At 40.4% G+C, this 15,503-nt stretch overlaps 1 protein-coding gene across 1 annotated transcript; it reads right to left on the bottom strand.

Moving 5' to 3' along the window:
• Positions 1-148: 148 nt before the first annotated feature.
• LOC113779875 (early endosome antigen 1-like) lies at positions 149-4,580 on the bottom strand. The gene is made up of 2 exons (XM_027325640.1): positions 4,179-4,580; positions 149-2,877 (listed from the first exon to the last, which is right to left on the bottom strand). Exons 1-2 carry the CDS (start codon positions 4,236-4,238, stop codon positions 640-642), a joined length of 2,298 nt encoding a protein of 765 aa, XP_027181441.1. The 5' UTR covers positions 4,239-4,580; the 3' UTR covers positions 149-639.
• Positions 4,581-15,503: the final 10,923 nt, after the last annotated feature.

Genomic DNA, 15,503 nt, shown 5'->3' with positions numbered 1-15,503 from the left:
TTTGGATTTAATGTAAAGCAACAGAGATCATTAATGGCCAGCTTAGCTGGGGTGTTTTATTGTACAATTTATGGATTGTTTCTCCAGGAAATCCATCAAGCTGATAGGATAACGTATTGCAACACAAGTTGTGTTCATGGGCATAATGTACAACTCAAGACCCACAAAAGGACTGCATTCACTCTACAAAATCCTTTGCTATCACCAAGTTTATAACTGAGAAGATATCATACTTCATCAGATAAATAAGAACAATTAAGACATCAATGACTGTTACAGAATCCTTAGCCATAAATAACAGGAGAAAATTGAATGCCATCATCACACCATACAAGCCAAATATGAATTTCCCTGTCAAAAATCTACGAAAGTATACTCTCAACCTATAAGAAAGTATACCAAGCAATTGTTAGATATCTACATAGATGTTGGTCACCAAACGCACAAGCTACCTTTGCTATTTTACTCACCTACTACACCAGCCTCTTTAAGAAGCCGCTCAGTCAAGGTTGAAAGGTTTCCCACCTCAGTTTTAACTTTACCAAGACAACCACTTTTGTCAATGTTATCCTGTTGTCAGAAGAGCTACTATGAGGCACGATACTGATATCAAAATCAGTAACAGTGCTCAGACTAGCCTTATTTAACACCAGCCTCTTTAAGAAGCTGCTCAGTCAAAGCTGAAAGGTTTGCAACTTCAGTTTTAACTTTAGCAAGACACCCACTTTCATCAATGTTATCCCTGTTGTCAGAGGAGCTACTATGAGGCATGATACTGATATCAAAATCAGCATCAATGCTCAGACTAGCCTTATTCAGAAGTTCTCTGCTCATCTCACTGAGTTTCTGGAGCGCACTAGTTGCAGCTTCAACTTCCAGCTGAGCTGCCTCCAGTTGGAGTTTCTCAATTGCCAGGTCTCCAATACTCTTTTCACCAATTCTTTCTTGTGCCAAAGCATACAGTTGCCTCAGTTCAGCACCATCTCGATTCATCTCTTCCTTCATTTGCATTAGTTCCATGTTTTTGTTGTCCAATTTACTCAAAACCAGTTTGAGCTCTTCGTCTTTAATTGCTAGAACCCTCTGTGCAGCAAGAACTTCCATTTCTTTCGCTTTCAGGCTTTCTCTGGTCAGTTTCAGTTCAGTTTCAAGCTGCTTTTTTTTCCAGTCAAAGTTAGCACCCGATTGATCAAACAGATGAGATGATAGCTTGCGATCAGTCTCCTTAAGCAATCTGCCACACTGTTCATCTCCAAGGTCATTAGTGAGCTGAACAATCTTTGCCAAAACTGATTCAGCTTCAGAAAATTTCTGCTTGGTACTATCTAATTCATGTTGTATTGTCTGAACATTATCCTCTTTCTCCTTCAGCGCACTTGTAGCCTCCATAAGTTGGTCATCTCTATTTTTCATCAGCATTTTCAGCTCAGCTATCTCTTGATTTACTACTGCAAACATCTTCTGTGCACTTACGAGCTCTGAATCTTTTCCTTCCAGCAAGGTCTGGAGAGAAGTCAGCTCCGATTCTAAATGTTGGATCTCTAATCTAGCATTGACTAATTCTGACTCCTTGATACGAAGAAGATTCTCTGTTTCTACGAATTCAATGTTTCTACAGTCTAGTTCCTCTTTAAGAGATGCCATGTCCATAAGCGCCTGTTCTAGAGAAGATCTCTCCTTATTTAGTTCCTTCTGTAACTCTGTGACGAGCTCTTTCTCCATGGCTAATTCTCTTTCAAGCTCCTTGTTTCGAGCCTCAGTAACTCTCAGTTTTACTCTCTCACTTTCCACTTCTACTGTGGCATCCTTCAAACGCGTCATGTAAGATAACACACTTTTCCTTTGTGCATCAACTTCGACAAGCTTCTCTTGTAAAAGCTGTTCCTGTTCTTCTATTCTTTGTCTAGACAAAGCAAAAGCTTCCTGAGACATAACTAATTCAGACCTCACATCAGTAAGTAGCTTCCTAACTCTCCTAAAGTCCTCCAGAGTTTCATTTGCTTCCCCACTATGCTTAGAAAGCTCCTTCTCTAGCTTCTTCAATTCTTCCTGTGCGACAAGCCAATCTGTAGTCTGTTTATTTAGACTGTCCCCCATGACTCTTAGTTTTTCCTGTTCAGTTTGCTGCAAAGTCATTATGAACTCTAGTTCCTCTTCTTTCGCTTGAATTGATCTTCGGAGCTCTAGAAGTTCAACCTCTTGTCTTCTCACAACTTCATTTGCTTCATTCAGAAGCTGCGCCTTTGATCTAAATTCTGATTCAGCATCGGCAACTTCCTCACTCTTTCTGATCAAATCATTGCTCATTTTACTTATTTCATCTTCTTTCAAAGAGAGAGCAGACTGAGCAGAGAAAATTTGCCGATCCCTCTCCCTAAGACAAAGCTTAAGATCCTCAATGACCATTGCTTGGGAAGCTAAGACAAGATTAGCCTGCCTCAGCTCCTCTTCTAGTCTTTCCTTCCTAGAACTAGCAGCTGCTATTTCTTCCTCTCGCCGCTCCAACTCCTCCTTTGCACGGTTTACTTCATTTAACTCCAAGAAAACATTCTTCTCTGCATCCCGTAGATCTTCTTCCTTCTTCTGTAACGCTGCAAGGGCAGCTTGCATATCAGACTCCAGCTTTCCAAGGCTTAAGCCCAGTTCAGCAATCTCAGGAAGATGAGGATCTCTACCAATTTGTTCTTCCAGTTTCTGGGTCTGCGCAAACAGTCTTTCCAAAAGAATCCTTGTGGACTCAGTTGCTCCATTTCCATGGATGCTTGGCTTCTGGTTATCCAAGACTGACCTGACAACCCATAAAACTTGGCCTTTTCTGTTGCTTGCCTCCAGAAAACTCATTCTCGTCTGTTTCCCTTCTGGCCTAAGACAGCATATCTGCATAGAACATCCAAACACATCAAAAATAAGATAAAGCACAATTCAAAGACAATAAAGAAAAAGAGCTTAATCATTATGTCTCCCAATTGCTGGATGTGACATCATAAAATGGTAAATTGCCTTCAAAGCAAACTCTTAGAACAGAACTGATCATAGTGTTAGACAAGAAAGTAAACACAAAACAGATTAAAGAGCATAAATCAAGACTAATTTGACAATCTCTGTGAAGAAAATAAGTATGAAAAAATCAATATCCAACAGGCAATCAAAAGATAGAAGGCACCTATGTTTAGCTATCGATAAAAGGAAAGAAACTGATGGTCCGATTTCAGAATGGAAGAAACAAGAAGACATTTTGAAACAATGCCAGCTATTTCTACTCCATCAGTCAACGAGCAGCAAGAATCATTCCATCTATGACCACATACTAAAAAAGTGGCTCAAATCTATTGTCCTTTTCTTTGTCAACAAGGAGTAGCAGGAATCCTCTCCAACTTTTTCAACCATTAGTTATAACTGATGCTGATATGCCAGCGTTAAAAACACATCACCAACAGTTTCTCTAGGAAACTCTGAAGGCTTGTCCCATCAATCCCTCTAAAATGTCCAGTGTTGACCTCTGCTGGTGACTCTCTCAATCCAAGGCTTATCCCCGGATTCTATTACAGGTTACTGAAGACACTCCTATCCTTAATGCTCTCTAAAAAAATTTGACCAATGCGAAGCATAAGCTGATCCGCAAACTAATTTCCTTGGCTACTTAGGCGTTCCTTCAGCTGAGAGTGTAAATACATCCTACTAAACTAAACAAGTTCAACTCAAGAAAGAAGTCGCAAACCAGCTTTAGAACTCCAAATATTCAGTAAAAAAGAAAGCTTCCAACTTTCAAGCATCCACTGAAAACCCCGAGTATAATAACACTCCCCCAATCCCTTAATCCATCAAGTTTCCATCCGACCTCAAATATACAAGTTCTTGACGTCAAAATAGAGCCCTCGCCTTCGCTATCAAAAGACGGGGAAAAAATATTAAACTTGAGGAGCCAATTTCAGATTATGATTCTTTAAGTGGAACCCTGACCAAGGACAATCTTATGCCAATAAACTCTCGTAAAACCAAACAGTAATTACAAATACCATCATCCTGACAATATAAATATCCTAATAATGAGGAAAAGTTGAATATTTTTCATTTCCGCCTTTCAGAAACAAATATGTATGAACGATAAACACATGGGGGAAATGACAAAAATGGGGGGGTGGGGAAAAAACCCGGAAAAACAAATGAAGGGGGGGTACCTTGTTGTCGGCGAAATGGCGAGGGAAAGAAGCAGTTAAATTGGGTGAAAAGGTGGCCATGGTTTCTGGTACCTGGCCTCAACATCCGATGATGTTCAGGATCTCTTTCTCTCCAAAGTCCAAACTTCTACTACTACTGCTGCTTTGCATTTTTAACATTGGTATTATTTACTTGGAGTCTGGACCAGGATTTTCCCCGAAAGAATATCAAACCTCTCAAGATAAGGAAGCATATATTGTGGGGCTTGAGGGAGGAGTGTAACTTGAAGTTGCGGAAAGGGATGGAGAACCAAATTCACACTAACCGCTTTTGCACGGGATTCATTTAACCGTATCATCACTACCACTTTTCGTTGTCCAGAAGCATCTCCCTCTCCTCTCCTCTCCTCCCTCGTCCCACACTTGGTGAGTACTATTTTGCGCTTTGGTGGAAAGTCACAAATGACTACCAATAAGATGAGATCATTTTCCAGTTTGCAATGGGATGGCAACCAACCAAGTGGCGCTCAACTACTAGTGCTAGTGCTAACGGTGCATTTCAGACAAACTTCTTTTTTTTTGCCCTTTTGCAAATTAATTTTACATAAAATTTTCATTACTGAAGTAAAATGGGGTATTTTAACCTTTTTTTTTTTTTTTCCATCATGTGATGGTTACTCTGGTAGTTACAATATTTAGAGACAGTCATTTTATCAATATGCATTTAAACTAGTTATGATTAGAAATAGTTATATAGATAGTTATTTTAGCAATTTGTGTTTAAGTTGTAAAGTAATAACTGATTTTCTTGTAAGGATAAAGTTGAAAGTATATAAAGTGATAGAAAAATATTTATCCCAAACTCCTATCTCTCCCTTTATATCCTTATATCCTTATATATATATATATATCCTTATACTATATAAGAATGAGTTTAGGGTAAAGATATTCTTTGGATTTCAACCGTAAGGGTAGGGTTATTTTGGGAATGTAAGAATTTGAAGTGCAATTGGAGTATTGAATACAAGTCATTATAGCTAATTTAGTTTTGTTGTAATTACTTAGATGTCCTTTTAGACATTTAAAGCTAGGGGTGACAGATATACGATTGAACATTGGGTATAACTAAATTCAGCTTGTGTTTTAGTGAAATAACATAAAAGCCCTTCTAATCATTTAATTGTATTAACATCCAAGTCTCTTAATTTCCTAAAGCATTTCTCATCAGTTATCTGCAAACTTATGATATATAGATATTAAGACACAATTAATGCCAATTAGTAGAGAAGTTTGTTTTCTTGGCCGTTACCCCCATCTGTTCATATTTTTTTCATTTACTTACAACTTTCTTCCACCATAATCATGTAGCCTATTAAATTTGGATGTTGCTATATTAGCTACTCCTGTTTTGGACCCAAGTACTTTTTGCCGCAAAATTTTATAACCCTTTTAGTTTAGCTTTGCGTTTGGTTTATGAAACCCTAGATATTTCCGTCCATCAGTCCAAATGCCCCGTTTCACTTTAAAGTCATTTTTATGCGTTTTACTCATCATTTATTAGGTTTCTTCGATTTCACCTAATTGGCTGTGCTATATTCTTTCTCGTTGAATTTTAGGTTTTCTTGGTGATTAAGGATTCTATCCAGAAGGATATTTTGCACGTTAGTTTGCATAGTTAGGTGAGTGTTCCTTGTTTACTATATTTTTCTTGACTTCATGACTTCTTGACTTCATGACTTGTGTTATTATTTGATAACGTGTTAAGTGCTTTTAATGATTATCAAAACGAGTTTTCTAGGCGAGTGTGTACTTTATCGCACTCAGCCTAAATGATTGTGAAATTTTCAATGATTGAAATGTTACTTGTGCATGAATGTAAGCCTTTTTGGCTGAACTGGCCATTGCCCCTTGTTACCGATCGACTCGAGCCAGAAGCGGACTCGGTCGGGCGATTAGGTGACCTGGGTGAACGTTTTGGTATACTCGAGTATTACCTTGAAGTCTGATGGAGCCCGGCCAATGGCTGGGAAGGAGGTGAATGAAATGAATGACTAAACGAGCGCGGATTTTATTTACAAAAAGAAAAAAAAATACATTTTCAAAAGATTGAAGGAAGGAGGAAATGTCAGGAGAACGAGCGAGCGCGGGAATATTTGGCTCCTTGTGAGCCCGTATCCTTTTAATGTATGTGTTCTTATTGTTTTCCATGCTAAATGTTTCTTAAATTATTGATTATTGATGGTTTATGTATCGGCGTTGTTGTTTAATTACCTGTTCGGAACCTCACCGAGCTTTTAGCTCATCCCTTTAGTTTTGTTTTCCTTAACAGGGGAAGGCGAGCAAGGACGAGAGCTCTGTATAGACTAGCTGGTCTAGCTTTTGATTTTTCTTGTAATGGTTCTCGCCCTAGTGCTTGGCACAGGCTGGTTGTATGGTGGATTTGGAACCTTTGTATATTCAATGGTTGTGCTTTTTGAGATCGTAATGTATATAAGTTTCGTTTAAGTTTTTGGATCATTGCTATATTTTTCGTATGGGCTGGATCTGGTTTTTGCTCGAGGATGGAAGTGATCGACTGAGTCCCGGCGAGAGCTGGGCAGGCGGTCCGCCGAACCCTTTGGTTCGCCTTAGGGAGAGGTGGGGCTGTCACAGTTGGTATCAGAGCCTGCTTCGCGTGGTCTCTGCGCGGAGTGAGCCTGGACTAAGTAGTGAATAGGTATGAAGGACTAAGTGCTCGTTTGAGCCTAAGCTCTGAATTGTGAATGTTATAGGCCGTAAATCTCTCTCATGATATCTGAGAATCATAGATAGGTACGTCTGGTAGGAATTTCGATTGTAGATGGTTTACTCTTGGGACCGGCCAACTCGAGAGGTGAATTGTCTTATTTCGGATTCTTGTGCCCGAGTACTCCAGAGTTGCGGCGGTGTTAAGTATGTGGGATTTGCACGTTGGGAACATGAACAGGTTTTGTTTGGCTAGAATAAGACAAGAGGTCAAGGGACAACTAGGTTGGTTGATCAGTGACGTGAGAGATCGGACGGGGTTATTTTCATTGGGTATGGGACGATATCGCCTTTACTCTTGACTTGCTTTGATGCCGCTATGACATGACATTGGCTTGAGTATTGTGCACAGGATTATCTGTCTAATTTGACATGTATTGGTGTATTTGATTGTCTGCCTTCTGGATACATGGTGTGTATATGTGTATACGTCTTTGGTGTAACTGGTGTGCTAGAATTCGATTACTTTTGTCACTTTATTGTATTTATTCACTGAATTACCTTTTTGGGGGAAAAAAAGATAAGGAAAAAAAAAACATATATATGGAGGGAAGACGTAGTCGCGGACGTGGTAGTGGCCGTGGTGTTAGGCGAGCCCAGGAACCAAGGGCAGAAAGGGAAACCTCGGCGGAGCCTGTACCAGGACCAAGGGTTGAAGCTGGAGATCAGGTGGCGACGGCCATTCAACAAATGACCAATATTCTAGCACGGTTGGTGGACCAACAAGGTCAAATGCCAGTGCATCAACCCCAAAACCCTGAAATAGGAGAAGATCGGGTCCTTGAGAGGTTTCAAAAGTTTGCACCTCCGAAATTCGCTGGAGGGCCTGATCCGGACATCGCTGAACAGTGGTTAGAGGCCATGGTGAATATATTCACAGCTTTGAACTACACCGAACAGAGACAAGTGAACTTTGCAGTGTTTCAATTTGAAGGACCGGCCCGGGCATGGTGGAACGTAATTAGAGCAAAGTGGGAAAGAGAACGGACTGTATGGACGTGGGCGAATTTTGTAAGGACATTTAATGAAAAGTACCTCCCACCATTAGTCCAAGAAAAGAGGGAGGACGAATTTATTGGACTACGCCAGGGGGCCTTAAGTGTGGCTGAATACGAAACCAAATTTACCAAACTATCCAAGTTCGCTTCCGAATTAGTAGCCACGGAACCGAGAAGAGTAAGGCGGTTCATACAGGGATTGAACTTGGACATCCAGGAGGCGTTGGCGGCGGCGCAAGTGAACACATTTACGGAGGCCCTTGAGAAGGCTCAACGAATCGAGAATGCAAAGGCGCAGGTGAAGGCTTCCCAAATACGAAAAAGTGGTGCAGTGGGTAGCGTGAGTGAGGAACTTAGCGAATCAGTAGCACCCTCTAAAGTACAGAAAGTGAACCAGTTATTCCGGCCGCCATGGACATTGGGGGCGGTAGATGAAAGATTTATCAAAGGAAGCCAAACCGGACAGGGGGAGACTTCTCCAGAAAGCAAAAAGATGGCTTCCCACTTGACTTGTGACTATTGCGGAAAGGCCAATCACACTGAGAACGATTGTTGGCGGAAGGGGTGGAAGTGTTTGATTTACGGAAGTAGTGATCATCAAGTTAGTAACTGTCCACGGAGACAGTCACGTGAAAGTGGTACTCAGCGACTCGAGGGCACTACATCAAAACAAGCGAATGAAAGGGGGAACCGAACAAAAGTACCGGCAAGGGTATATGCTTTAGACAACCAACAAGCTCCTGAGCCATCTGAAGGTAAAATTTCGAGAACGAAATTTTTTTAAGGGGGAGAGAGTGTGAGAACCCGTAATTTTTCCCATTTTCTAGGTTTTATTATTTTCATGGCTTGTTTTCTGCATTTTCGTGATTAGAAAAAATTCTAGATATTGTGAAGGAGCAGATATAATTTTTAGATGATTTTTCTAGTATCGGATAGTTTTTGAGAAATTAAGAGCGTATACCGGACGTGGGACCCACTAGTGCGAAAAGTTCGGAAAAATTCGGTCAACTAGGTTAAGTTTTGGATACTGGAATTAATTTATCGGGTGTTAAGAGATAAGTAGAGGATGCTAAGTGGATTGGTATAAGAGAGACAAAAGTTAGGCAAGCATTAAATGAGCTGACAAGTGTCACCATTTGATTGGAGTGACTAGTAAGACTACTATTCCTTTTCTTACCATTGACCAAATAAGTCACAAAATTAACCAAAAATTCCCATTTTCTTCTCTTCAAGTGGCCGGCTCTCTCTCTCCAAAAGAAAGAAAGAAACTCTTCAAGGTTTGCTTCCATTTAGCTCAAATCCATCCAACCAACCATTGAAACTTGCAATTTCTCCATAAAACCTCTTCAATTAGTGTTAGTGAGTTGATTTGTGGAGTTATTTGGAAAGCTAAGAGGACCTATTGCTCTCTCTCTCTTGTTTCTAAGGTGAGTTGTGAAGAACCACTCTCCTTCCTTAATTGATGCTTAAATCATGATTAGTGGTAGTATGAGATGCAAGTTTATGGATTATTTCTTGATTTGTGGTTGAAGTGATGAAGTTTTATTATTTTTGGGGATTTTTCTGTTTTAATATGAACATGATTGTGTGGCTATCTATGATGCTTGGAAATGGTATATAATGACTCTAGGAGGTGGAAAAAGTGAGTAATTACAACCAATTTCTGTTTGGAAGAAAAATTGACAAGTTAGGGTTTTTATGAATAACATTCTGCCCGAATTTATAGCTCCTAGTTAGAGGCCGAATTGGCCTTGGACTAAAACATGAAAGTTGTAGGGAATGACATTTTAGAGGTTCCTACAAAATTTCAGGTCAATCGGAGTAGCGTAGAATGAAAAACGTCAAAATTACCCTTGCTGTCCTGGTTTTACCCGAATGTAAGAATTGCGCCTGTAATTGGTTGTTTTGGCTGGAATTGCTTCCGAATTGGTTGTTGAGGTTTTCTGATGAAATTTAACCCTGTTTCTTAGCTTTCAGTTGGTTTTGGAATTTCTGGATTTGGACTTAGGTATCCTGCTTTATGATGTTTCCGCTAGAATGCGTTCTGTGAATCTGTTTTACGGTTTTGGTGTAGTATCTTGCATTTTTTACCTGGTTGCACTCAAAACTGGGTTGAGTGACCTTCTGTAATGTTGTAGCCCTGTCTTTTAGCTTCGGAACGGTGTATCTTACACCTTCATCCGATAATCATAGTACCTTTGGTGCCATTACCGCAAAATGAGGTCAAAAACTGTTTTTTTCAGGGTTAAAGCTAAATCATTTCCGGATTTTTCTGGTTTTCTCTATTGTTTGTGTATGCTTAGGGAACCCTGTTTTGGTAGTATGTAGAATTGGTTTATGACTTGTACTCGAGTCTTATTGTGTTTATTGGAATCTAGTCATTTTCCTAGCTAAATTGTGTACTTGAATGACTTTAAGCCTAGTGAACGGCTTTTGGAAATGAGATTATTTTGTGTGAGATGTTGGGACTGATTTGAGGAAATAATGAAGCCATTAATGGCTGGAAAATAGGTAAACACAAGGGATTTGCTGTCGAAATTTTTACTTGAAGGCTAGTTTTGGTCCAAGTACTTTTTGCCGCAAAATTTTATAACCCTTTTAGTTTAGCTTTGCGTTTGGTTTATGAAACCCTAGATATTTCCGTCCATCAGTACAAATGCCCCGTTTCGCTTTAAAGTCATTTTTATGCGTTTTACTCATCATTTATTGGGTTTCTTCGATTTCACCTAATTGGCTGTGCTATATTCTTTCTCGTTGAATTTTAGGTTTTCTTGGTGATTAAGGGTTCAATCCAGAAGGATATTTTGCACGTTATTTTGCATAGTTAGGTGATTGTTCCTTGTTTGCTATATTTTTCTTGACTTCATGATTTTTCTTGACTTCATGACTTCTTGACTTCATGACTTGTGTTATTGTTTGATAACGTGTTAAGTGCTTTTAATGATTATCAAAACGCGTTTTCTAGGCGAGTGTGTACTTTATCGCACTCAGCCTAAATGATTGTGAAGTTTTCAATGATTGAAATGTTACTTGTGCATGAATGTAAGCCTTTTTGGCTGAACTGGCCATTGCCCCTTGTTACCGATAGACTCGAGCCAGAAGCGGACTCGGTCGGGCGATTAGGTGACCTGGGTAAACGTTTTGGTATACTCGAGTATTACCTTGAAGTCTGGTGGAGCCCGGCCAATGGCTGAGAAGGGGGTGAATGAAATGAATGACTAAACGAGCGCGGGTTTTATTTACAAAAAGAAAAAAAATGCATTTTCAAAAGATTGAAGGAAGGAGGAAATGTCAGGAGAACGAGCGAGCGCGGGAATATTTGGCTCCTTGTGAGCCCGTATCCTTTTAATGTATGTGTTCTTATTGTTTTCCATGCTAAATGTTTCTTGAATTATTGATTATTGATGGTTTATGTATTGGCGTTGTTGTTTACTTACCTGTTCGGAACCTCACTGAGCTTTTAGCTCATCCCTTTAGTTTTGTTTTCCTTAACAGGGGAAGGCGAGCAAGGACGAGAGCTCTGTATAGACTAGCTGGTCTAGCTTTTGATTTTTTTCTTGTAATGGTTCTCGCCTTAGTGCTTGGCACGGGCTGGTTGTATGGTGGATTTGGAACCTTTGTATATTCGACGGTTGTACTTCTTTTGAGATCGTAATGTATATAAGTTTCGTTTAAGTTTTTGGATCATTGCTATATTTTTCGTATGGGCTGGATCTGGTTTTTGCTCGAGGATGGAAGTGATCGACTGAGTCCCGGCGAGAGCTGGGTAGGCGGTCCGTCGAACCCTTTGGTTCGCCTTAGGGGGAGGTGGGGCTGTCACAGTTGGTATCAGAGCCAGCTTCGCGTGGTCTCTGCGCGGAGTGAGCCTGGACTGAGTGGTGAATAGGCATGACAGACTAAGTGCTCGTTTGAGCATAAGCTTTGAATTGTGAATGTTATAGGCCTTAAATCTCTCTTGTGGTACCTAAGGGCCATAGATAGGTACGTCTGGTAGGAATTTCGAGTGTAGATAGTTTACTCTTGGGACTGGCCAGCTCGAGATGTGAATTGTCTTATTTCGGATTCTTGTGCCCGAGTACTCTAGAGTTGAGGCAGTGTTCAGGATGTGAGAATTGCATTTTGGGAACATGAATAGGCTTTGTTCGGCTGGAATGAGTATAAGAGGTTAGAATCTAGTTTGGATAGTAAGTGACGTGAGAGATCGGACGGGGTTATTTTAATTGGGTATGGGACGATATCGCCTTTACTCTTGATTTGCTTTGATGCCGCTACGACATGACATTGGCTTGAGTATTGTGCATATGATTATTTGTCTAATTTGACATGTATTGGTGTATTCGATTGTCTACCATCTTGATACATGGTGTGTATATGTGTATATGTCTTTGGTGTAATTGGTGTGCTAGAATTCGATTACTTTTGTCACTTTACTGTATTTATTCACTGAATTACCTTTTTAGGGGGGGGGAAACAAAGAGAGGGAAAAAAACATATATATGGAGGGAAGACGTGGTCGCGGACGTGGTAGTGGCCGTGGTGTTAAGCGATCCCAGGAACCAAGGGCAGAAAGGGAAACATCGGCGGAGCCTGTACCAGGACCAAGGGTTGAAGCCGGAGACCAGGTGGCGACGGCCATTCAACAAATGACCAATATTCTAGCACGGTTGGTGGACCAACAAGGTCAAATGCCCGTGCATCAACCCCAAAACCCTGAAATAGGAGAAGATCGGGCCCTTGAGAGGTTTCAAAAGTTTGCACCTCCAAAATTCGCTGGAGGGCCTGATCCGGACATCGCTGAACAGTGGTTAGAGGCCATGGTGAATATATTCACAGTTTTGAACTACACTGAACAGAGACAAGTGAACTTTGCAGTGTTTCAATTTGAAGGACCGGCCCGATGATGGTGGAACGTAATTAGAGCAAAGTGGGAAAGAGAGCAGACTCTTTGGTCGTGGGCGAACTTCATAAGGGAATTTAATGAAAAGTACCTCCCACCATTAGTCCGAGAAAAGAGGGAGGACGAATTTATTGGACTACGCCAGGGGGCCTTAAGTGTGGCTGAATACGAAACCAAATTTACCAAACTATCCAAGTTCGCTTCCGAATTAGTAGCCACGGAACCGAGAAGAGTAAGGCGGTTCATACAGGGATTGAACTTGGACATCCAGGAGGCGTTGGCGGCGGCGCAAGTGAACACATTTACGGAGGCCCTTGAGAAGGCTCAACGAATCGAGAATGCAAAGGCGCAGGTGAAGGCTTCCCAAATACGAAAAAGTGGTGCAGTGGGTAGCGTGAGTGAGGAACTTAGCGAATCAGTAGCACCCTCTAAAGTACAGAAAGTGAACCAGTTATTCCGGCCGCCATGGACATTGGGGGCGGTAGATGAAAGATTTATCAAAGGAAGCCAAACCGGACAGGGGGAGACTTCTCCAGAAAGCAAAAAGATGGCTTCCCACTTGACTTGTGACTATTGCGGAAAGGCCAATCACACTGAGAACGATTGTTGGCGGAAGGGGTGGAAGTGTTTGATTTACGGAAGTAGTGATCATCAAGTTAGTAACTGTCCACGGAGACAGTCACGTGAAAGTGGTACTCAGCGACTCGAGGGCACTACATCAAAACAAGCGAATGAAAGGGGGAACCGAACAAAAGTACCGGCAAGGGTATATGCTTTAGACAACCAACAAGCTCCTGAGCCATCTGAAGGTAAAATTTCGAGAACGAAATTTTTTTAAGGGGGAGAGAGTGTGAGAACCCGTAATTTTTCCCATTTTCTAGGTTTTATTATTTTCATGGCTTGTTTTCTGCATTTTCGTGATTAGAAAAAATTCTAGATATTGTGAAGGAGCAGATATAATTTTTAGATGATTTTTCTAGTATCGGATAGTTTTTGAGAAATTAAGAGCGTATACCGGACGTGGGACCCACTAGTGCGAAAAGTTCGGAAAAATTCGGTCAACTAGGTTAAGTTTTGGATACTGGAATTAATTTATCGGGTGTTAAGAGATAAGTAGAGGATGCTAAGTGGATTGGTATAAGAGAGACAAAAGTTAGGCAAGCATTAAATGAGCTGACAAGTGTCACCATTTGATTGGAGTGACTAGTAAGACTACTATTCCTTTTCTTACCATTGACCAAATAAGTCACAAAATTAACCAAAAATTCCCATTTTCTTCTCTTCAAGTGGCCGGCTCTCTCTCTCCAAAAGAAAGAAAGAAACTCTTCAAGGTTTGCTTCCATTTAGCTCAAATCCATCCAACCAACCATTGAAACTTGCAATTTCTCCATAAAACCTCTTCAATTAGTGTTAGTGAGTTGATTTGTGGAGTTATTTGGAAAGCTAAGAGGACCTATTGCTCTCTCTCTCTTGTTTCTAAGGTGAGTTGTGAAGAACCACTCTCCTTCCTTAATTGATGCTTAAATCATGATTAGTGGTAGTATGAGATGCAAGTTTATGGATTATTTCTTGATTTGTGGTTGAAGTGATGAAGTTTTATTATTTTTGGGGATTTTTCTGTTTTAATATGAACATGATTGTGTGGCTATCTATGATGCTTGGAAATGGTATATAATGACTCTAGGAGGTGGAAAAAGTGAGTAATTACAACCAATTTCTGTTTGGAAGAAAAATTGACAAGTTAGGGTTTTTATGAATAACATTCTGCCCGAATTTATAGCTCCTAGTTAGAGGCCGAATTGGCCTTGGACTAAAACATGAAAGTTGTAGGGAATGACATTTTAGAGGTTCCTACAAAATTTCAGGTCAATCGGAGTAGCGTAGAATGAAAAACGTCAAAATTACCCTTGCTGTCCTGGTTTTACCCGAATGTAAGAATTGCGCCTGTAATTGGTTGTTTTGGCTGGAATTGCTTCCGAATTGGTTGTTGAGGTTTTCTGATGAAATTTAACCCTGTTTCTTAGCTTTCAGTTGGTTTTGGAATTTCTGGATTTGGACTTAGGTATCCTGCTTTATGATGTTTCCGCTAGAATGCGTTCTGTGAATCTGTTTTACGGTTTTGGTGTAGTATCTTGCATTTTTTACCTGGTTGCACTCAAAACTGGGTTGAGTGACCTTCTGTAATGTTGTAGCCCTGTCTTTTAGCTTCGGAACGGTGTATCTTACACCTTCATCCGATAATCATAGTACCTTTGGTGCCATTACCGCAAAATGAGGTCAAAAACTGTTTTTTTCAGGGTTAAAGCTAAATCATTTCCGGATTTTTCTGGTTTTCTCTATTGTTTGTGTATGCTTAGGGAACCCTGTTTTGGTAGTATGTAGAATTGGTTTATGACTTGTAATCGAGTCTTATTGTGTTTATTTGAATAGTTTAGGGCTTGACTTTCATATCCGGTCATTTCCTAGCTAAAATTTATACTTGAATGACTTTAAGCCTAGTGAACGGCTTTTGGAAATGAGATTATTTTGGGTGAGATGTTGGGACTGATTTGAGGAAATAATAAAGCCATTAATGGCTGGAAAATAGGTAAACACAAGGGATTTGCTGCCGAAATTTTTCTTGAAGGCTAGTTTTGGTCCAAGTGCTTTTTGCCGCAAAATTTTATA

Source organism: Coffea eugenioides, chromosome 8 (genome assembly GCF_003713205.1).
Source record: "Coffea eugenioides isolate CCC68of chromosome 8, Ceug_1.0, whole genome shotgun sequence".
NCBI classification, from domain to species: Eukaryota; Viridiplantae; Streptophyta; class Magnoliopsida; order Gentianales; family Rubiaceae; genus Coffea; species Coffea eugenioides.
This window is presented reverse-complemented; position numbering and strand designations above follow the sequence as displayed.